At 51.4% G+C, this 22808-nt stretch overlaps 1 protein-coding gene and 1 long non-coding RNA gene across 2 annotated transcripts; one reads left to right on the forward strand and one right to left on the reverse strand.

Moving 5' to 3' along the window:
- Positions 1–2135: 2135 nt before the first annotated feature.
- Positions 2136–7872, reverse strand: LOC135972581 (uncharacterized). Its single transcript, XR_010589069.1, has 2 exons — positions 7033–7872; positions 2136–4124 (listed from the first exon to the last, which is right to left on the reverse strand). It is a non-coding gene; the product is annotated as an uncharacterized LOC135972581 (long non-coding RNA).
- Positions 7873–11182: 3310 nt separating this feature from the next.
- LOC101952358 (phospholipase A and acyltransferase 3-like) lies at positions 11183–17283 on the forward strand. The gene is made up of 4 exons (XM_008179672.4): positions 11183–12361; positions 14216–14318; positions 15231–15499; positions 17014–17283. Exons 1-4 carry the CDS (start codon positions 12347–12349, stop codon positions 17113–17115), a joined length of 489 nt encoding a protein of 162 aa, XP_008177894.3. The 5' UTR covers positions 11183–12346; the 3' UTR covers positions 17116–17283.
- The last annotated feature ends 5525 nt before the right edge of the window (positions 17284–22808 follow it).

Here is a 22808-nt window from a genome sequence, read left to right on the forward strand (position 1 = left end):
AAAAGGCAGTAAAGGGGCATTAGCAATGGTAAAGCAGCCGGTTAAAAAAAAGCTCCCGAAAGGAGTGCTGGTCCCCAGTGGAGTCATAACCCTACCTGCTAAAGCCCAGAAAAAGGTGACTATACTGATTGCTAATAAAACAAGTCAAAATGTTGTTGTAAAGCAAGGACAAAAAATAGCGGATCTCTTTAAGCCTAAATCAATTGTAAAACCCCAGTGTAAAACTCAAGTTCCGCCAATAAACCCTGCAAAGTTTGACTTTGAAAATTCACCGTTGTCCAAGAAGTAAAAAAATCGCCTAAGAAGGAAACTTTGTAAAAGATCCAAGGTGTTCTCATTGCATGAGTGGAATGTGGGATGTGCAAAAGAAGTAAAGCACAACATCAAACTACATGACTCTCGACCTTTCAGGGAGAGATCTAGAAGAATTGCCCTCTCCGAGATGGAAGATGTGCGACAACATCTTCAGGAGCTGCCTGCGAATGGCATCATTACAGAGTCCCGCAGCCCATATGCCTCACCCATTGTGGTGGTCCGTAAAAAGAATGGAAAAATCCGAATGTGTATTAACTACCGCACCCTAAACCGCCGTACTGTGGTTAACCAGTACACAATGCCTCGAGTCCAAGATGCCTTAGACTGTTTGCTGGAAAGCCAGTGGTTCTCTGTGTTGAATCTTCGGAGTGGATACTACCAGATCCCTCTGGGTGAAGCAGATAAGAAAAAAACAGCCTTCATCTGCCCATTAGGGTTTTATCAGTTTAAACGCATGCCCCAAGAAATCTCTGAAGCACCTGCCACATTTCAACGTCTTATGGAGAAAGTTGTGGGAAACATAAATTTACTGCAAGTGTTAGTTTATTTAAATGACCTAATAGTGTTTAAAAAAACCTTGAAGGAGCATGAAGAAAGACTTCTTAAAGTGCTTAATAGGTTAGAGGATTATGGTTTAAAGCTTTCAATTGACAAATGCCAGTTCTGCAGGACCTCAGTAAAGTATGTGGGTCACATCGTGTCCCAAAAGGGTGTAAGTACTAATCCCGATAAAATAGAAGCCCTCACTACATGGCCATGTCCAAGTAACTACAAAAAACTCAAGACCTTTCTTGGGTTTAGTGGCTACTATCGCAAATTTGTAAAAAACTATGCTACAATTGTAAAACCTCTAAATAATCTTACCAGGAAATACCAGTCCAGCAGAAACAAATCTAAGACCAAGAATAAGGGAAGGTCCCCAAAGCCTCCCGTGCAAAGACACTATGGCCCCTTCAAACCATTTGGGCCACGGTGGGATAAGAAATGTAAAAGGGCTTTTCAAAAAATCATTACTTGCCTAACTCATGCTCCAGTCCTAGTCTTTGCTGACCCAAGCAAGCCATTTATCCTGCATACTAATGCCAGTTTGAAGGGTCTGGAAGCAGTACTGTACCAAAAAATAAAAAAAAGACGTAAACCTGTAGCCTTTGCCAGCCGAGGACTGTCTAATAGTAAAACTCGCTATCCCACCCACAAGCTGAAGTTCTTGGCCTTAAAATGGGCCATCACTAAAAAATTTCAAGACTACTTATATGGTGCTCAGTTCCAGGTGTGAACAGACAACAACCCACTGACCTATGTGTTAACAAGTGCTAAGCTGAATGCTACAGGCAAAAATGGGTGGCCGCTTTGGCTAGCTATGACTTCAGCATTCAATACCGATCAGAAAAAAGCAATGTAAATGCAGATGCATTGTCCAGGCGTCTACAGGCACCAAAAGTTGCTGTGATACCCACAAATGGAGTAAGGGCTATTTGCAGTGTAAGTCGCCGAAAGCCAAAGTCCCATAAAAGTCTTCATGAATGTGCTGCAAAAGCTTTGGGCCTGCCCCCTAAATGCGTGCCTTCTGCTTCAGTGAACTATATTGCGTTGGACCAATCTCCTTTGCCCATGCTCAATGCGGCTGACTGGCAGGAAGCCCATCTGCAAAATATTGGCATTCGTAATACACTACTTGCCAAAAGGGAGGGGCGAAGCCCAGCTGTGGTTGTCCCACCTAACCCGGAGGGTAAACTACTGTTGCCAGCACAGGTGTGCTCGAGGACAGCAACAGTGGGTTCGTTGCCCGGTGTGCTTCGCGCCAATAAAGACACCAGGGGGAGAAGCAAACAAAGTTTATTTGGGATCCCAAAGCGGTGCAAGGAGACTGGCAAGTCTCAAATCAAGCACATTAACAGGAACAGTTTTTCTTCTTTTATACATTTTGCAGTTAAGCCTCACCCCCCCTTTCCCCTCTAGCCCTCCCTTTCTCCCCCCCATTCCTCCCTCTACCCCTCCCATCCCTGGTAATAGTTAAGTCATTCTTGGCAGCTATAAGCCTAGCTTGTTAGTAACTTCTTTAAACAGTTATCTTGTCCTTTTCCCTGCAGCCAGAAACATGCAGGCCTCATTATTACTGCTTGAGCAGGGGGTTGCACACAGATAACTGGTTGCTTACATATTCCAATTGCACCTGGCTTTTGAGGTTGATTAGAGTTTAAACATGGAAGGATAGAGTTTGGTTCACTTAGGCCTAGTGCAGGAAGGCTTCATTGACACTTAGTGGCCTTCCACCCTCCCAAGTTACCTAGGGTGATGCCTAGTGACGTCAACAACTCCCTCCTTTGAGAATACTCAACAAGCTTTTGGCTGAGTTTTCTCATATTCTGTGGACAAGATATGATTAAGTGCTATGAAGCTGGGGTTTTCAATGAGAGGGTATGCCGGGATTTTTGAGGAAGGGGGGGGCACAAAGCTTACGGAGGAGGGTGACCAGGCACAATACCACACCAGTGAGGAGGAGACGCACAAGGCCACCCCCCAGTCCTCCTAGGTTGGGCAACCAACTTCAAAGGGAATCGAAAACTGTGGGTTTCCTTTCCTGGGCCTTCCACTGCTTGAAAGCCTGTTTGGCCGACAGGACGTGCTTGTTAATGTCCTGTGAGTTTTCCGGGACATAAGTACAACATTCATTCCCAATAAGGGCACACACCCCGCCCTGGGAGGCTAAAACATAATCTAAGGCCTGTCTGTTTTGCAGGGACAGCAACCGGAGCTGGTATAGCTCTGAGTTAAGGCTCTTCTTTATGGCCAAGGTTTCATTGGCGAATGTGGTGAGAAACACAGAGAGCCTATGATAAAATTGGGGGTTAGCCGTTCCACCCCATAGGATGGGAGGAGGATTATACCCAACCTGTCTCCTTCCTTAATGGGCTCTGAGGTGGCATACAAAGATTTATGCTGCCTGGGGTGGCCAGGGGTTGTCCCTTAATGCATACTGGTATTCAATGGTACAGTTTTGTGACAAGGGGGTACCCGAGGTATTTCTTCCCCTACTGAACCATCCCCAGCAGATATCTGACCAATTTTGGGGGACCACCCTCCAGGGTAACCCTGCTGCGTGGTGCGGGATTTGGGAGCATACTCAGCAGTTAGAGAGGTTAAACTCTTGGGCAAAGCAAACCTTCAAGGATTCATATGTGTTTGTTTCCAAGTTAGTAGGGATCCCTTTCCATCCCACATGTGCCTGGGGGGAAACGGGAGGTAACGAAAGGAGTGTCCCTATGGCAAAGAGTACCACTGTGGCAGACCCTGGACCTGAACTCACGCTGGGCAGGTGACCCTAGGGCCTAACAATTACAATTCCCCAAATACCCACAAAATATCAATTACCAATAGTAGGCAGATTAAAAACAAAAGGACCAGGCCACCAGGTTAGGCCGGCCCTGTGAGAGTAAACACAACCAACGCTTAGAGTTTTCACGGGGAGTGCGCTGCGACTGTCCAGAGAGACCACAGGGCATTCCCAGCAGGCCTTATTGTCTTTTGAATAACAGTTTAAGTCTCAGGTCGTCGCAGGTAGTCCTTTTCCGTAGGCTGGACGGTCCACCATTCAGGAGCGGGCACTGCCTTCAGACGGGAGTGATTGAATCCAGTTCTTGTGTCCCTTGACCTTTGCTGCTGTGTGGGAGACCAGCAGGACGGTGTGGGGTCCCTTCCACTTCTCTTGGAGAGGCTTGTCCTTCCAGGTCCGAACGAGAACGGAATTGCCTGGCTGCAAGGAATGGACAGGGGCATCCAGCGGGAGAGGCTGCAAATCTCTGGTATACCTGTGGAGAGAACAGAGAACAGCAGACAGAGAGCACATGTACTGAGATAAAAAGCCACACCCCATTTCCCACTCCCCTGCCAGAACCGGTGTACCATTCATAGGCCATGCCCTTCCAAACATAATCTCGAAGGGACTGAGCCCTAACCTGCCCTTTGGGAGAGCGCGAATGTGGAGCAAAACAAGGGGTAAGGCATCAGGCCATCCGCTGAATCGATCCACCAAGACGAAAAGGTATTTGAATCCTTGGGTCCGGGGGAACTCAGTAAAGTCTATTTGCCAAACCAGCCCTGGGCCTGGGGTAGGTTCCAGAGTGGCTGGTGGCACTGACACTCCTGGTCGAGGGTTGTTCTTTTGGCAGACTAGACATTCAGCCTGTACCTGGGAGGCCAGGGGTGTAAGAGCCTCCCTGCCAGCGTATAATTCTTTGTTTCTTCACCAGGGTCAGTTCTTAATGTCTTTTGTAGTCAGGAATTCCTGGACTTTGTGGTTTCAATGAAGCAAGTGTTCCTTCTTCTCTTTTCCTGAAACAGTGTGGTTCAGCATCATACAGGGGAGAGGTTACTAGCACATCACCCTGTCTTTAAATAGGCTTATCATCAGTCGGAGAGTCCTCCCGAGGTGGAGGGGTCTTTTTACAGTGAGAAGCCTGGGTCCAGATGGGCAGTCCTTGGTACTTCACAGCGGTGTTGGTGGTTAACAGGACTTGGAAAGGGCCTTTCCAGTGTGGAGCCAAAGCAGTTTTTCGTTGATGGACCTTACGTAGACTCAGTCTCCTTATTTCAATGAATGGCAGGGCTGCTAGGGTCTTTGGGTAGCACTTCTTTTATCTGTGAGAAAAGAAACCTAACACATTTCATTAATGCCTGACAGTGTTTTGCAGATCTCATAGTTGCTTGGGCACATTCAGGCCCCCCCTTTTCTTGGCTGTTGGCCAAGTCTTAGCTCTGGGCAGCGTCCTTGGATTGGGCCAGTGTCTTATCTTTGGACTGAGCTTGCTAGCTGTATTTTTTCCCTCAGTTAACTCGTTCTGTTCTTTTTCCTTCTCTCCTTCTTGGCTTCTTTTAACTTACAAAGGAAACTTCCATTCTTCACTCATACACCTTTTCCCAACAATGAACACATACACATTGCCATTATCCAGCAAAATAACTTCTATACAGAGCTTTGGAGCAACAAACCAGGACGAGCACACCCACTTTTGAGGAGTCCAACAAAGTTCAGGAGGCTCACAGTGGCTTTAAGGCAAGGGATGAGACCCACAGCAGCAATCAACAAGTCATCCACATATTGCAGGAGGAGGACCCTGTCCTCATTGTCCCACTCCTCCAAGTCTCTGGCCAGGGCCTGGCCGAAAAGGGTGGGGGAATTTTTAAATCCCTGGGCCAACACTGTCCAGCAAAGCTGCTTTCTAACCCTCCTTTTGTCATCCCACTGGCTCCACTCTGTGGCTTGCATGGCTGAGGACTCAATTGCAAGGGTCATTATCCAGGTATTCTCTGGGGGTAAGGTGAGGGTTATTTCATCTTGGATGAAATGCAGGGTGGCTCCTAAGCGACAAAGCAGGTCCCATCCTAGTAGAAGTGTTGGACAATCGGGGAGGTAAACCAGTTTGTGAAATAGAGTTCTGTTTCCCAAAGCACATTCCACTGGGGCATATACTGGGCACTTGGTTCCTTTCCCTGTGGCACCCACCACAGTGAGGGACTCTGACACAGGCAGCTGCAGGGGTTGGTTTACGGCGGTTCGTGCAGCTCCAGAGTCTATTAAAAAGTCTATGTTCGAATCTCCCACCTGCATTTTTACTTGGGGTTCCAGGGGCAGGATGGGCAGGATAGTCAGTCTCCCCTGACACTCCTATTCTTGATCCTCCGCTGCCATCATAGGGGTACCTTCTCTTTCGGGGCACTCATTTTTCCAACGTTCCTCCTTTCAGCATCTGGCACACTGGTTGTAACCCAGACGCCTTTCCTGTGAGCCAGGGCGCCCACGTCCTCTCATTCCCCGGCCCCTTCCACCTTCCTGGAATTTTCCCCTGCCACCGGCCTGTACTGCTGTGACCATCATTTTCGCGTGCCTCTTTTCCTTTTCTTTAGACACAACCTGATTACGCTCCACCTCAGACAGCAGGGTCCGCATAAGGACATTACAATCATCCCAGTCAGGGTTACAGCTAGCCAGGCACCCTTCAAAGACCGAGATAAACTTGCTTGGGTTCGTAGAGAATTCCCCTGCCTGTGCCTTAAAGGCTGCTAGGTCCACCGGGTTAAAAGGCACATGGGTGTAAACCTGCATAGTAGTGGCCTGATTCCTATCTGAGCCATGTCTGGACACCATGGTCTCAGTGATCAACGGATAAAATTCCACCGAGGGGGCAATCTCTGGGACCTGAGACACCTTGTCTTTATATGGTGGGGGTGTGATAGCCGAAGGGGACACCGGACCTGCCATTACAGCTGTGGGGGGGGTCCTGGGGACTAACAGTAGCTACTACCGAACCTGTCGGAGTCAAATTACACTTTTGCAAAATATCAAACCTATCTTTTAGCAACATAAACAACTGTACATACATATGTTCATTCCATTTACCCATTTGCTGACAAAACAGAAGTAATTGAAGGATCGTGTTATAATTAAGTGATCCTTCCGGTGGCCACCTTTCCTGGTCCTCTAGCTGATATTGAGGCCAGTCTACTGTACAGAACCTTTTCAGTTTACTTTTAATCAACGGATCCGATCCAAACACTTTCCAATTCACCAGAATGCATTCCAAGGGTGTACACCTTACCCTGCCTGCCATACTCTGTCCCTGCCCCATAGGGAGACACTGGGCGTCCCCAGGTCATAACAGGTAGACACTGGGCGTCCCCAGGTCAAGACAGATAAAGTCCCCACTGGACTGTTCCTACCTTATCCAAGGGTCCGGTTCTGCACCGTCGCCCTATCCATGGAACCGGTTCCCCACCGTCGCCCGCAGCTGCTTCTCCACTACTCGAGCGCGTTGCACCGTTGTGCCCTCTGGGGTCGACCAAACCACGTCTTCGCCGAGGCCCCCGGTAAAGTCACCGGTGCGCGCTGGGCGTCGGTCGTCACCGCAATCTGTCGACCTCCGAGAGGGGTCCGGGCAAGGCTAAATTTCAGCCTCGAGCCCCACGTTGGGCGCCAAAACTGTTGCCAGCACAGGTGTGCTCGAGGACAGCAACAGTGGGTTCGTTGCCCGGTGTGCTTCGCGCCAATAAAGACACCAGGGGGAGAAGCAAACAAAGTTTATTTGGGATCCCAAAGCGGTGCAAGGAGACTGGCAAGTCTCAAATCAAGCACATTAACAGGAACAGTTTTTCTTCTTTTATACATTTTGCAGTTAAGCCTCACCCCCCCTTTCCCCTCTAGCCCTCCCTTTCTCCCCCCCATTCCTCCCTCTACCCCTCCCATCCCTGGTAATAGTTAAGTCATTCTTGGCAGCTATAAGCCTAGCTTGTTAGTAACTTCTTTAAACAGTTATCTTGTCCTTTTCCCTGCAGCCAGAAACATGCAGGCCTCATTATTACTGCTTGAGCAGGGGGTTGCACACAGATAACTGGTTGCTTACATATTCCAATTGCACCTGGCTTTTGAGGTTGATTAGAGTTTAAACATGGAAGGATAGAGTTTGGTTCACTTAGGCCTAGTGCAGGAAGGCTTCATTGACACTTAGTGGCCTTCCACCCTCCCAAGTTACCTAGGGTGATGCCTAGTGACGTCAACACTACTATTAAAAAAATAAACCAAACTAAAACTAATTCAGGAAGTGCTACATCAAGTAACCACAGACCCTTTACAAAAGCAACAAGCACAGCTAGTGCTGCCAAAAAAGTACAAAGCCCTGGCCATAAGGGCCCTGCATAATAACTTTGAACATTTAGGAATGAAGAGGACCCTGAAACTTCTTCGTAGTAAATTCTATTGGCCTCGGATGGCTAAAAATGTTCGCAAAAAATGTAAAACCTGCGCTCAATGTGTTCAAAAAAAAACTCTGCCCACAAGGGCTGCATATCTCAAAAACATCACCAGCACCAAACCTTTGGAACTGGTATGCATCAATTTCTTGTCTTTAGAAGTAGACAAGAGAAATATTGGGAACATTCTAGTAGTGACTGACCATTATACACGATATGCGCAGGCATATCCCACGCGTAATCAGAGGGCCACCACGGTTGCTCAAGTACTGTGGAAAAAATATTTCTCAGTTTATAAATTTCCAGCCCGGATACACTCGAATCAGGGGCGGGACTTTGAAAGTCATCTTCTAAAGGAGGTGCTGAGAATAGCGGAAATTAAAAAGTCTAGAACAACGCCTTATCACCCGCAAGGTGATCCTCAGCCAGAAAGGTTCAACCGAACCCTATTAAATATGTTGGGGACTTTGCAACCAGAGCAAAAAGCAACCTAAAGCCAACATGTTGCATATCTGGTGCACGCCTACAATGCCACAAAAAATGATGCTACAGGAGTCACCCCATATCTCTTAATGTTTGAACAAAAACCAAAATTACCCATAAACCTGTGCTTTGGTGTATCAAAAAATGAAAATAGCTATAAAACTCATCAGCAATATGTATCCCGACTAAAAAAAAAGCTGCGGGATGCTTATCACTTAGCTACATCTGCGGCTCGAAAAAACGCCGACCGCAACAAACATCAATATGATGCTAGGGTACGTCTGCAAGAACTCCAGCCGGGGAACAAAGTTCTGCTGCGAAATTTGGGTATTGCTGGCAAACACAAAATAGCCAACAAATAAAAGGCAATACCTTACTTGGTAATAAAAAAGCTAGGAAACCTGCCGGTCTACAAAATCAAACCTGAAAAGGGTCCAGGGCAAACAAAAACAGTGCATAAAAACCTTTTGCTCCCTGTGGGGGAATTGGTAGGCACCCCGTATAAAATGGGCCACAACAGGGCAACTGGGCAGAACGAAGGTGCTGGACCAAAGCCGCCCTCCAACGTGGACAGCCAGCCCCCTGCAGCTAACCTACCCCCATGCAGCACATCTGAAAGTAAGTCTAAGGAGAAAGACACAACCATGGTGTACCCTAAAATAAAAACAAGATTTCAGTCTCAATCGGCTAAATCAACAAAAAGCTCCTCTTCTTCCACCCTAAACCCCATGGCAGAAGTATTTAGGCCCATTCCTGACACCCCTAAGCCACTGGTGGGACCCCCATGTAATAACACACCCAGGTTATTGGACAGTGGAAACATACAGGTAAAGAATGTCCTGGGCACCTTGGACCCTCCACTGTTAGAACTAAAAATGCAGGGGCCTATGCCAGTAGCCAAGGGACCCTCAAAAAAAACCTCTCCATCCATCGGTCAAGAGGCTGTCCCGCCCACCACGGCAACAAAAATTCTCAATAGACAAAACAGGGTAATAAAACCAGTAAAACGGTTAACTTATAATGCACCTGGGGTAACTAGTAAAAAACCAATATGTTTAGCACACAGGCTTGTGAAAGCTAAAGTGGGCTATCTAAGGCCCTTTAAAGGAAACCAGTAAGTTGTTATAATAGGGAGTGTGATTTGTCGGAACGACAAATTTTCGGCTGGGGGGAGGATGTAAGCAGAGTCAGGATGAGCTCTACCCTGACATCTGGTGGTGAATTATGGCGAGGGTGGAAAAGAACTCCAGGGGCTGATCTTGTTTGCATAGGCACACCCACTCGCCTGGCATGAAACCACAGCAACTCAAAGTGGTTACTTTGGCTGGTGTGGGATCCCCAGTTTCTCTGTTATTGGGGCAGGAAGAATAAAGTTTTGTTACCCTGATTCTGTGAATCAAGGCCAGTGGAACTGTTGTATGACAGAAGGACTGAGTGAGTCATTCACCATTACCTAAGTAGCATTTGCTTGTCAAGGGGCATGGGTTACAAAACCCAGTGAATTGAGAGAGGATGGGGACAGGTATTTGTACCTGATGGTGTGGCCCCCTCCCCAAGGGGGTTGAAACACCAATTGCACTACCTCCTCTCTCCACTGTTGAATGTCAAAGCTGACTTTGATTCCCTTAGGAGTCTAGTTCCAGACTGCTGAGCTGAGTTCACTTTGGGCCAATAGTGCACCAGCACTGGGGCTCCCCTACTACTAGCTGAAATCACTAAAAGCTGAAATCACAAAAGAGCTAAAGCTATTTAAAAGCTGAAATCACTGAGGCTGTGTTAACTAGTGGGGAAGCCTGAAGCTATAGCTAAGCTAACTTAGCTTAGCGGGGAGTGAGCGAAGCGGAGCGGCTCACAGGTCGGTGAGCGGAGCGGCTGAAGAAGCAGCTAGCAGAGCAGAGCTTTGTGGGAGCGGCCCAAGGAACGGCTGGAGTGGAGTGGAGCGGAGCGGCTCACAGGTCGGTGAGCGGAGCGGAGCGGAGCAGCGCGGCTCACAGGTCGGTGAGCGGAGCGGAGCGAAGCGGCTGCCAAAGCAGTTCGTGGGACTGCGGGTGGAGTGGAGCAGTTCGTGGTAAAGGCTGCAGTGGAACCCCACGGAGAAGCAGCTGGTTGGCCTCGGATCACGTAAGGTGCCCCTTAACACCCTGCTCACCCCCCCCCCCCTTGAACTCTCGGGCTGCACTGATCATGGACAGAGACTTTGGGGGGTTGTCGGACTTTTGGAACTTTTGTGATTCTTGGGTTGCTGGACCCAAGAGACTTTGGGATTGGTGGACTTTTGGGACTTTGGTAATTCTTGGGTCGCTGGTTTCAAGAACCAACGGGAGAGGACACGGCCCAATTTGCTGGGGTGGGTCTTCGCTCATGGTTTGGTCTAAAAACTCTAGTTGTGGTGTTTTTTCCATTTAATGCTAATGTTGTTTACCTCATGTTATTAAACATTTTCTGTTACACTCAGACTCCGTGGTTGCGAAAGGGGAAGTATTGCCTCTTAAAGGTGCCCAGGGGGTGGTATGTAATTGTCCCAGGTCACTGGGTGGGGGCTCGAGCCGGTTTTGCATTGCGTTATTGAAACGGAACCCCTAGATACAGAACCCGGCCCTTGTTGCTGCCAACTTAGATGGGCAAAAGGGTTACACTTCTCTCCAGTGTAAGTGACTTTCTCACTAGCCTCGGCGTCTGGATTCTGTATTTCTGATGTAACTAATTTTCCCTAATAACACCTAGATGATAGGTATGCAATTTGTGTTGGATGTCGGTACCTTGGGTACATAACCGTGGGGCAGTGAGTAGGAGTGTGGTGGTGGTTTTATCTCTGAATACGGCCTTGGAGAGACCCACCCTGGAAAGCTGAGTTCAGTTCTGGGTGCGTATTTTAAAAAGGACATTGAAAAATTGGAGCGAGTGCAGAAAAGAGCCAGAGAAATGATTTGGAGAATATACCTAGCAGTGAGAGACCTCGGCAGCGCAATCTGTTCACCATCTCTAAAGGCGGATCAAGTGATTACTTGATCATGGGGTGTGTGTCTCATTGTGGGGTGCAATTCAGACCAGTGAGAGGCTGTGTCACTGCCTGTAATATAACCCTGGGGGCCCCAGAAAGCTTCTGCTCCTTGTGGCTGCATGCGTAGGACACACACACACAGCCTGCAGCCAGCACGCTCTGTTCTGTAAGCCGTGCAGCTCACATTCAACCACTTTGACTCAACAGCCTGCCAGCAGTTATCACAGACACGTGCTTGTCTTACCAGCCTTGGTTGATGTTAGCAGGTGACCCCCAACAAACACCCCAGTCACAAACAAGGCATTTTAAGTTGTTCGTTCTCCTTTATTGGGGTAGGTAGCAGAGCAGTACCATGAAAGGAGTAGAACAGGAAGAAGGCAGAATTGAGACCTTTCAAAATTTTGGCCCACGCAAGAGGAATGGGGGCATCATTTGAGCTTCCCGCCTCAGGTGCCAAAATGTTGTGGGCCGGCCCTTCAGGAGCTCAAGAGCCGGGCAGGACAGTCCCATGGGCCGGATGTGGCCCATGGGCTGCAGTTTTCCCACCTCTGGGCTAACTCATGTGAAAGCTACAAACTGCCTTGTCATCGCTACCGTGTGCCACTAACATGAATTAGGGACACACTTTTTTTGTAACTAGCAAAGTCACAATCTGGTTCCTTTATTTGGCTCTATGCTGCTGATTAGGCACCGCCCCATTGACATCAGTTCTCCACCTCCCAAGGAAACCAAAAGTGAAATCACAGGGCAGAGAGGAGACGAGAGACTAGAAGAAACTTACTTGGCCGTCGGGACGCTGTGGAGATGCCCCCGCAGTTTGTGAGTAGCCCCGTGCAGAAAGCCATGGCCAAATCGCTGCCAAGGTTCTGGGTTCCCCTGGGCAGCGGTTCTCAACCTTTCCAGACAACTGTTCTCCTTTCCGGAGTCTGATTTCAGCTCCCGGTGGTGGGGCTTGGGCTTCAGCTCCGCCACCCCCGGGTGAACCTGTAACTTAGCTTCGTGGGGCTCCCTGCGGAGTGGGCAGTATAAACAAGTCATTGTCTGTATGACATTTTAATTTGCATTGACTTTGCCAGTGCTTTTTGCGTCACCTGTTGTAAAACTAGGCAACTATCCAGCTGCGTTGTCATCCCCCCCAGAAGAGCTCTGGGGTACACGTACCCCTGGTTGAGAACCACCACTCCAGGGCCGGCTCTAGGATTTTTGCCGCCCCAAGCAAAAACAATTTTGCCCCCCCCCCTCCGTTTTTTTCTTACCCCACCCCCGGCCCCGCCTCAACTCTGCCCCTTCCTTAAATCCCCAGCCCTGCCTCCTCCCCCCAGGCTCTCAAGCCTAGGAGGGAGGGAGGGAGAGGGAGAAGCAGCGCATGCACCGCGGCCACTCGGGGTCTCCCCCTCCCTCCCAGGCTCTCAAACCTGGGAGGGAGGGGGCAATCCCGAGCGGCCACGGCGCGCGAAACAGCTGATTCGTGCGCCGCGGCCGCTCGGGATCTCCCCCTCCCTCCCGGGTTTGAGAGCCTGGGAGGGAGGGAGAGCAGTGGCGCGCGAGCAGCAGCAGCGGAGGTGAGTTAGGGTGGCTGGGGCACATTTTTAGGGGCCGCATGGCCCGCGCCAGAATGCCGCCCCTAAAAATGTGCCGCCCCAAGCACCAGCTTGTTTTGCTGGTGCCTAGAGCCAGCCCTGCACCACCCTTCGGGATGTCAGTGGGGAGCCTGACACGCACTAGCTCTGCTTGAGAACCTGTGCTGAAGTTAGCCGGGTGGACCTTGTGGCCTGGGCGGTGGCTCAGGCTGGCCACCCAAGCAAAGCCCCAGGATGTCAGGCGGCTTGGAGGCAGGTGGCTAGCCTGAGACACTGCTCATGCTGCAATGGCTACGTTGCTATTTCTAGCACGCTCGCTGGAGCGCAGTTAGCGTGTGTCAGTTACCCCCAGGCCAGGAGGAACGCTGCCAGCTGCGGTGCAGACATCCTCTTAACATGAGCTTGGCTCAATGCCTGGGCTGGCTGCTCTGGGCACAGTTTCCTATAGGAGCTGCAGGGAGTTGGTCGCTGGGTGCCTCCTGCTGGACAGCGGTTCAGAGTCCCTGGGGAGCTAGCGCTGATGACGGGTGTCTCCTGAGGGCGGAGAGAGGAGCCCATGCCCCTGGCTAGGGGGAAGCTGGACAGTGTCAAATGGACAGCTCTCCCTAGCTCCCATGTCCTCCTCTGCCTGACCTGGGTTCCTGTGTTGGGGTGGGGGCCAGTGGAGGGTGGTTGGTGGAGCACGGGGGAGCTGGTGGGAGAGATTAGCAGGGAAGAGAGGGGTGGGTTTAACAGAGGGGTGGGAGGCACCAGCGGGGTGGAGAGAAAGTGAGAGATGGGGGTGTTAGCAGGGGAGCTGGAGGATTAGCAGTGGGAGCTAGGAGTTATCAGTAGCAAGGGGAGCCAGTGGGGGTTAACGGGGGTAGGGGAAGCTGGCAGGGGGGATTAGCAGGGGGTGGGGGAGTATAGGGGGGTTAGCACACAGCAGGGGACAAGAGGAGTGAGTGAGGGGGAGTTAACTGGGGGCAGTGGGAATCAGTGATGGGGTTTTGTGGGGCATCTGGGGGGTTAGAGGGTTCAGGGGCAGCCAGTCTGGGGGTACTATCGGGGCTTCCTTTGAGCATTCAGTTTCACTTGGCTCTCACTCCTGCAGGAGGAACCAAACCCTGGGGACCTGATAGAGATTTCTCGCTTTGGATACCAGCACTGGGCCCTCTATGTAGGAAATGGTTACGTCATCCACCTGGCCCCCCCCAGTAAGGAATGGCCCTCAGTGAGGGAGGAGGGGTGCTGATCCTGGGGGTCGGAGGTTGGTCTGGGCATGGCAGAGGTACTGGGCATCTCAGGTGGGGGAAGGGGAAGCAGGGGGCCCATACCAGACAGGGGTACGTGTAATCTGGCCTGGATTATCATGAGTCATTGGGGGATGCCTCTATTTACTGGGGCTGCCTGAGTTTCTGAGGCCCAGCAAGTCAGGCAGCTGGTTGAGGGACACGGGGAGACTGGTATGAGGGGATGGATGGGGTGTCTCAGGCTAGGGACCCCCACAAATTGAGATGCCCCTAAAAATCACTAGTTGCTTGTGAAAACATCAGCCTGTGCCTCTGCCCGCCGAAGCCTGAGTGACGCTCAGATGGCCCCGTCATGCCCCCCAGCCCCAGGTCTGCCCCATATGCATGGGTCACACTCCCAGCCACTGCCTTCAGGGACAAGCTCTTCAGTCCTGTGACAAGGGAGAGGGGAACCCAATGCCAGTCTGGCTCCTGCATTAGCAAGATGGGTGGAACCCAATGCCAGCTGCTAGAACTAAACAGTACTCTGACGGAGCCGTGTGCCAACCCAGTGATGGGGACCGATCCGCCCTGGGTAGGAGTTATGGGAAATCTGAGAGAGAGAGAGGGGGTAGGTATGCGGAAGGGTGGATGGATAGCTAGACGGGTGTGTCTGGGGATGGACGGATAGCTAGAGGGGGTGTATGCAGCTATATACATCAACAGACATGTGGCTAGATAGGAACATATAACGATGGATAGACAGGGGTGTGTGTGTGGGGATGGATGGGTGGATAGAGAGGAATGTATGAAGATTGGATGGATAGAGAGGGTGTACGGATGGGATAGATAGTGGTATATGGATGGTTAGATCAGATGGACAATTGGCACCCCCAGGTGAGTATGCAGGAGCTGGCTCCTCCAGCATCATGTCCGTGCTGACCGACCGAGCCGTGGTGAAGAAGGACCGTCTCCGGGACGTTGCTGGTGGTGACCGGTACCGAGTCAACAACAAGTATGACTGGAGGTGCTCGCCGCTGCCTGTCAGCAAGATCCTCATGGAGGCCGAGTTTCTGGTGGGCCAAGAGATGCTGTACAGCGTCACCAGTGAGAACTGTGAGCACTTCGTCACCAAGCTGCGCTACGGCCAGCCCATGTGCGACCAGGTACGTGCAGGTGCCCCCTCGCGCTTGTCACTGCCTTCCTGAAGGGTGGGCTTGGTGTAAGCCAGCCACACCTACTTGGTCAGGGTTCATGCAGTGCTTGGCACAATGGGTCCTGATCTCACGCAGGGTCTGGGCAGTGCCCAGCACAACAGGGCCTTGATCTCAGTGTATAGCTGCTGCTGTAAGCCATATAATGAGGATGTGCTCCTTGTGCTGTGCAGCAACTGTTAGAGGCCTGGCTTAGTCCCCTCATGGACGATTGGTCACCAGGCTGGTGCATGGGCCCAGCCTTTGGATCCCACGTGTTTTCAAGCAGCGGCTAGTCACTGACTAGTCCTGGCCTTGCCGGCACATGCGCAAGGCACCCCTCCTTGAGATCGTAGGACTCCTGTGCCCAGCTGCCAGGGGCCCTAAGACTAGTGCTAACCCCCCAAATCTCCCCAGTAGCTTCTCTACACACCCCAGTAGCACCACCCAGGTTTATAATTTAACCCTTTGGGGACTGTGTTGCAGATAAAGCAAGGAACCCAGGCTTTGCAAAGGAACTTAACCACACACACACTCTCTCTCTCTCCTTTTGGGAAGCACAAGAGTGCTACAGATCTGTGGAAAACACCCCCAGCACCTGAACTCAATCCCCTTCCTCAGAGCCCTGCCCACTCCCGAGAGTCTCTTGGGTTCTGGTCAGTGTCGTTCAGGGAAGCCAGGGCCCTCCTGCTCCGCCTCCTGGTTCTGCAACAGACTGGCCTCTTGGCTACAGCCCATTGCTTTGAAAGGCCACTGCTAGCATCTCTTTGGCGCCTCTCTTCTTACGCTGGGCTTTTCCATGCTCTGGCTCCGCTGTGTGCTGCTGGGAACAGGGGCTGTTAAACGTCCATGACAAATAATGCCCCAGTGGTGAGGAAACTGAGGCAGGGAATGGTGTGTAGGCATTGGGTCTACCTGGATCCGTAGATCTCTTGTGCTGTCTGAACAGCAATGGTTGCAAAAATCCTTCTGTAAGTCTGTGTCTGCTGCCTTCCACTATCATGTGTCCCAAAGGCTTAAACTATAAACCAGAGTGCCCTGCCCACAGGTAGAGTTCTGGGAAAGGGCCGGCATAAGCTACTGGGGTGTCTTTGGGGGGAGGGAGGGGAACACTGTGGGCCTAAGGTACCTGGGGTCCAGGGTCCCGCTTCAGACAGTCTGTGCCCAGGAACTGCGCCAGAGAGACCAAGGAAAGGGACAGTGACTGAAGTCTGCCCAGACAAAGGTGAGTGTAAAAGCCACACACAGCAGCCTGGTGAGTGTCCAGCAGGGAGTGCTCTGCCTTGCCCAGGGCAGGCTATTCGAGTGTGATGGTGCTGTTCCAGCTTCTCTAACACAGTCTGTTTTCTGCCACCGAACGGACGGCCTGATCTGCACAGACGGTTGCTGAACACTAGCTGTCCTTGTAAACTCAGTGGGCATGGACATAGTCCCCAGACCGGGGCTCCCTGGCAGCTAGCTGACTGGCTCCCCTTTCTGTCCTGCAGGTCAGGGACACCATGCTGATTGTGGGGGTCGCAGGGCTGGGCCTGGCTACTCTGGGGATCATTGGAGCCATGGTCACAAGGTCCAGGCGTCAGAACCAATAGCACAGACTCCCCTCTGGGCCCAAGGCCTGGAGCCTCTGCAGCAGGGGCCCTCGGAGCGGGCTCCTCGTGGGGAGCAAGCTGGACTTGTCAGCATCTTCCTGTCCTTTGTATGTCATCAGGTTTTCTGGACTAGACGTCTCATTTAAAATAAACTAATCTAGCCTCAGACCTTCCTCTCTGTCTGATCCTGCCAATTTCACCCAGACATGGGTGTGTGAGGAGCGGTACTCAGTCCCCATAAATACCCACCCTGCGGGGTGGATTGTGGTGCTGAGTCCATGTGCTGCTCTCCTGGTTTGGTGACTCTGAGTCATTTTGGCCCTAGGGCCAATCAGTAGGATTGCCAACGTTTCCATTTCTCCAAACCGAACATTACAGCAGTTCTCTCCAGGGATCCTCTCCCGCCCAGCAAGGGGCCAGGCCCCGCTCTCTCACCCCGGCGGCAGCTCCTCTGGGCCCACGGCCTGCTCGCTCAGGGGCCAGGGCAAAGTGGAACCAAAGGCGCCTGCCTCTGGCTGGGGGCGGACCAACCCCTCCCCAAGCTCCCCTTTCCTGCCTGGCAGGTGCTGCTCTGCCCTGGGATCTGGCTGATGTGGCCAGGCCTGATCCTGCTGGGGGGGGGGGGAGCTGCACCACCCCATTTTTGCACTCCCCTGGCGGCTCTGCACCAATGGCAGCTGCCCCTCTCCCACTGCCCTAGTTACAGCCCTAGAAAATTACAGTAACCAGACTTTTGGTGTCCAGTCTATACTTCAGACTGGAGATAGAACAGATCCCCTTAAAACCAGGCTTGCCGGTCAAAAACCGAACACCTGGCAACCGTACCAATCAGTCCAGGCTGTGGGGTACCCCTGGATCCACAGAATGGCCCAGCCATAGGGACTTATGACTGGAAGGGGACTCCTGGTGTAGCCCCTAGAGCTAGCTTCAGCATTTATTTAGGGTTACCATATTTCAGCAAGCAAAAAAGAGGACGGGAGGAGCCCCGCCCTTGTCCTGCCCTAACCCCGCCCCTGCCCCTCCCACTTCCCGCCCCCCTCAGAACTCCCAACCCTCCCCCGTTCCTTGTCCCCTGACTGCCCCCTCCTGGGACCCCTGCCCCAAACTGCCCTCCAGAACCCCACCCCCTACCTAAGCCTCCCTGTTCCTTGTCCCCTGACTGCCCCCTCCTGGGACCCCTGCTCCTAACTGCCCTCCAGAACCCCACCCCCTACCTAAGCCTCCCTGTTCCTTGTCCCCTAACTGCCCCCTCCTAAGACCCCCCCCAAACTGCCCCCCAGGACCCTACCCCCTACCTATATCCTGACTGCCCAAAACCTTCTCCACCCCCCCAACCCCCCCCCGAACTCCCGACCCTCCCCCCCCCCCGTCTCTTGACTGCCCCCTCCAAAATCTCCCTGCCCCTTCTGCCCCCTGGCCTCCTTACCCCGCCGCTCAGAACATGGTGTTGGGCTCTGTGCGGAGCCAGACCCGTGGCTGCGCTCCCCAGCGCAACACACAACCCGGTCCCTGCCCCTGCACAGTGCTGCCGGAGCGGGGCGCTGGGCAGCAGGGGAGGAGGAGCTGCCGAGGCCCGATGCAAAGGGCCCGGCAGACCGGCCGGCTCAGAATGCGGGGGGGCGGGGGGGGGGCGGGGAGGAGGAGCTCTACAGCAGCTCCGGAGTCCAGCCCGGCAAGCTGCAGGGGGAAGGGCTCTGGCTGCCAGAGCCCCATGCGAGCGGCTGACTTTCCTGCAGCCCTCCCAGCCGCTTGCTCTGCTCTGCATGGGGGGGAAATCCCGGACATTTTTAGTGATTTACAAATTCCCCCCCGGACGCTATTTTTAACACAAAAAGGAGGACATGTCCGGGTAAATCCGGACGAATGGTAACCCTAATTTATTGTATTCAGCAGTAACGCAAGGAACCTACAGGCCTGTCTCCTGTAAGACACTGACTTCCGCAGTTCCCATAAGGCTTGAGGCCTATGAACTTTGGCACATATAAATGACCTAACGGTCACCCCTAAGTTTGGGGAAACTGTGAATGGTGTTTAAGGGGAAGTTTGTCCATAACGACACCAGCCAACCACAGAAACGTGAGCTAACATCAGCTTTTGGGATATTTTAGGACGGGAACATCTGCAGATGTCTGACCACAAGAGGGCCATGGCAATGAATTGATGGATATGATAATAAGTTGAGATCCTTAATGTACTAACCTATAGGAGAAGGGCACCGCAACATTGATAGGGTGAGGAAATACAAATAAGGACTAGGGGAGAAACCCCTACTGAATATGCATTAGACATAGTGGCATCAGCGCAACATATGGGCAGGAGAGAGAGAGCTGTAACCCATGGGAGATGCCAGAATGATGGCCTCTGGTGAAGAGGAGGAAGGTGACGAGGAAGATAATGGCTAACATTTCTGGTTGTTCTGCAAGGGATGGTGTGAGGAGATGGACATTCAGATGGACATTCTGTAGTATCTCGATCTACCCTGCTGGGTTAGAGGGTTTCTGACTTTGCTAAATGTCTTAATAAACTACTGTAAATACAGAAAGGTTCACAAAGTGTGAAAGTTGCAACTGTGCACATCAGGGTTCCCAACTAAACAGTCATTTTACTAATACTGGGCCTGATCTTGGGAAAAGAACTTTTCACACTTAGAGGGATAACTGGGAATTTGTAAGTAATCAATATCATTAATTTACAATTCATAGATCAGGCTACAGTGGGTCACTGAGTCCAGTCTCCGCTGGCACAGCAGCCAACCCCATCATAGAACCCCGGTCAGAAATTTATCCAACTCCGGCTGCCAACTAGTTGTGTTGTTTCCCCAACACCCCTCCTACTCGGAGGCAGTTCCAGAACTGGCGTTACCTCCATGGTGTATTTAGAGAGAGAGCAATCAGAGCCCTCTCAGCCTTCACCCGGCCAGGCCAAACAAAGCCCAGCTCATTCAGTCTCCTTTCAAAAGATCAGCTCGCCAATCCCCTAAGCAGCCTAGGAGCCCTTCTCTGCACCTGGGCCAGTTTGGATTCATCTTCTTTGAAGCGGGGTGACCACATTTGTACATCCAGGATGGACTCCCTAGACATCAAGCCAGAGGTCATGGTCCAGGAAGAGCTCTGGAGGGGTATATTTACATTGCAATTTAAAACCTGCAGCTGGCCTGTGCCAGCTGACTAGGGTTCAGGTTAATTGTGGTGTAGGTGTCCAGCTCGGACTGCAGCCCGAGTTCTGGGACCTTTCTGCCTTGTAGAGTCCTAGAGCCTGGGCTCCAGCCCGAATATCTACACCACAGTTAAACAGCCCCTTAGCCCAAGCCCAGCAAGCAGATATCAGCTGGCATGGTTAGGCTTAGCAGCTCAGCTTTGGTCAGTCCCACCCACAGCCTGTCAGCACAAACAACAAGCACCTCCTAGCACCTGCAACACTGCCATCTCTTCCTGCTCCATACATGGTCTAACCACTAGAGGGAGGCAGTGAGCTACAGGGCTTTTGCCAGGGTGCTGCTGTGTTCCATGGGGTGAACGGATTGGGGTTTGTATCGACACATGCCAGTTCTGTGATTTTCAATCAATTAAAACAATAATCACCGCCTCCAATTTTACTCCTGGTGGAATTCTGTGCCAAAAAATTAAAAAGTCTGAAAAATTCTGCAAATTTTATTGATCAAAATAACACTATATAATCATGCCAGTTTCAATTATTTTGGTAATTTATTTCAAAATACCTGTCAGCAAGTATGTCTGTAAACAATACAGTGACACAAACAACCCCCCCTCCCCCGAGCCCAGCCATGGCCCCCCCAGCCCAGACACTCACATTCCTTTTCCCCCAGAGTCCAGCTGCAGTTCCCTCCCTGACCCCCGAATTCAGAAGGAGAAACAGGCTGATGTTGGGTCCTGGGCTTGCAAAGAGTTTCCTGTGCACTGCCACCTCCTTCCTTCAGGGCATGCTGGGAACTGCAGCTGCTGGAAACCCTCCAGTTGCCTCCCCCTCCCCCTGGTCTTGTATTCTATTTGCGAGATGGGCTCTGCTGGGGCCAGCGGCCCCTAGTGGCGGCCAAAATCTCTGCAGCCCATTTCTGGAGGAGGGGGAAGGAAATTCTGCACGCCCAACGTTAATTTCTGCACAATTCTGCACTGCGTGGTGGCACAGAATTCCCCCAGGAGTATCCAGTAGGAATTGTACCAGCGACCATTGGGGCTAAAAACTGCAACAGGGGATCTAAGCTGGGAACTTTGGCATCAAATACCAATCCCCCTGCTCTGCCCCCTTCCTCCACACCTGTAAAGTATGGCTGTGTGGGTAGCAGCTCCCGATCATGCTTCAAACATATTCAGGATACAACGGAACATTGTAGCTTAGCCTTGTGTTAGTTGCAGAACCTTCTTAGGTGCTGACCTAGGCCCACGATATCAGAGCATCTCATGCTCGCTAACATGCAACTTGGCTTTTTTCCTGTTTGTCTGGAATGCGATAACTGGAGAATGACACATCAGCTCAGTTCCAGCCATTCCACACAGGACCCCAAAGAGCCAACCATTGGTAATGGCCAGGTTGGCTTTGGCTCAGTGCCGATAGAGGGCTATAATATCATGTATGGTATGGGGAAAGTGAATAGGAAGTGCTATTTACCCCTTTACAGAACACTACAACTGGGGTCACCGATGACATTAATAGGCAGCACGTTTAAAACAAAGGAAAGTACTTTTTTACACAATGGACAGTCAACCAGTGGAACTCATTGCCTGGGGATTTTGAGAAGACCAAAACTATAACTGAGTTCAAAAGGGTATTAGATAAGTTCATGGAAGATAGGTCCACCAATGGCTATTAGCCAAGATGGTCAGGGACGCAACCCCATGCTCTGAGGGTCCTTAAACCTCCAACCACCGGAAGCTGGAACTTGATAATTGCCCAGCTCTGTTCCTTCTCTCTGAAGCTTTTGGCACTGTCCACTGTCAGAGAAAGAAACTGGGCTAGATGGGCCACTGGTGTGACCCAGTAGGGCCGATGTTCTTATGAAGTGTAAGCATAGAGGTGGGTGTTCCTGCTACTCCATGTGAAATCAGACTTGACCCAGCTATTGATTAAAATTCTGGTATCCTTCTCAAGCCTACTCACTCAGCTCAAACTTTATAGATTGGAGGGCAGAAGATATGGGTACCGTGCATTGTGGGAATGCTAGTGGAGGACTATTCAAATTTGATACCTGGTACCTGCCCCTCCAACACATCCACATTGAAGAGTGGGGCAGGTATAGGGTAGGCCTCAGCTAACCCGAGCATGTACACATATCCCTCAGGTGAGCTAGCTTGCTCAACACCTACTGGCCCCCAGCATGCGCTTCAGGGGGTTGAGTGTGGACAATAGGTGGGTTTGGGCACAACTTCAATTTGGACACAGGTAGAGTCAGCAGCATAGACGTACATGACCTTCCCATAGGCTGGAATCCAAGCCCTGAATATCCAACCCATGTGGTATTTGCCTTAGATAAATCCAGTGGCAGAATGAAATGGCAAGCTGACAAGAGGGTGTGGAAAGCACAGTCAGGAAAGCCAAGGACAGCCGATTCCAGCCCCATGCAAGAGACATCTCTCATCCCTGTAAGTACTAAAGCAAGCAAGTGATACAGCTCGGGCGGGGGGGGGGGGGGGTGTTTAACACAGGATGGCCAATCCTAGGAACTGTTTGTCCAGCAG

Source organism: Chrysemys picta, chromosome 7 (assembly GCF_011386835.1).
Source record: "Chrysemys picta bellii isolate R12L10 chromosome 7, ASM1138683v2, whole genome shotgun sequence".
In the NCBI taxonomy this organism is placed as follows: Eukaryota; Metazoa; Chordata; order Testudines; family Emydidae; genus Chrysemys; species Chrysemys picta.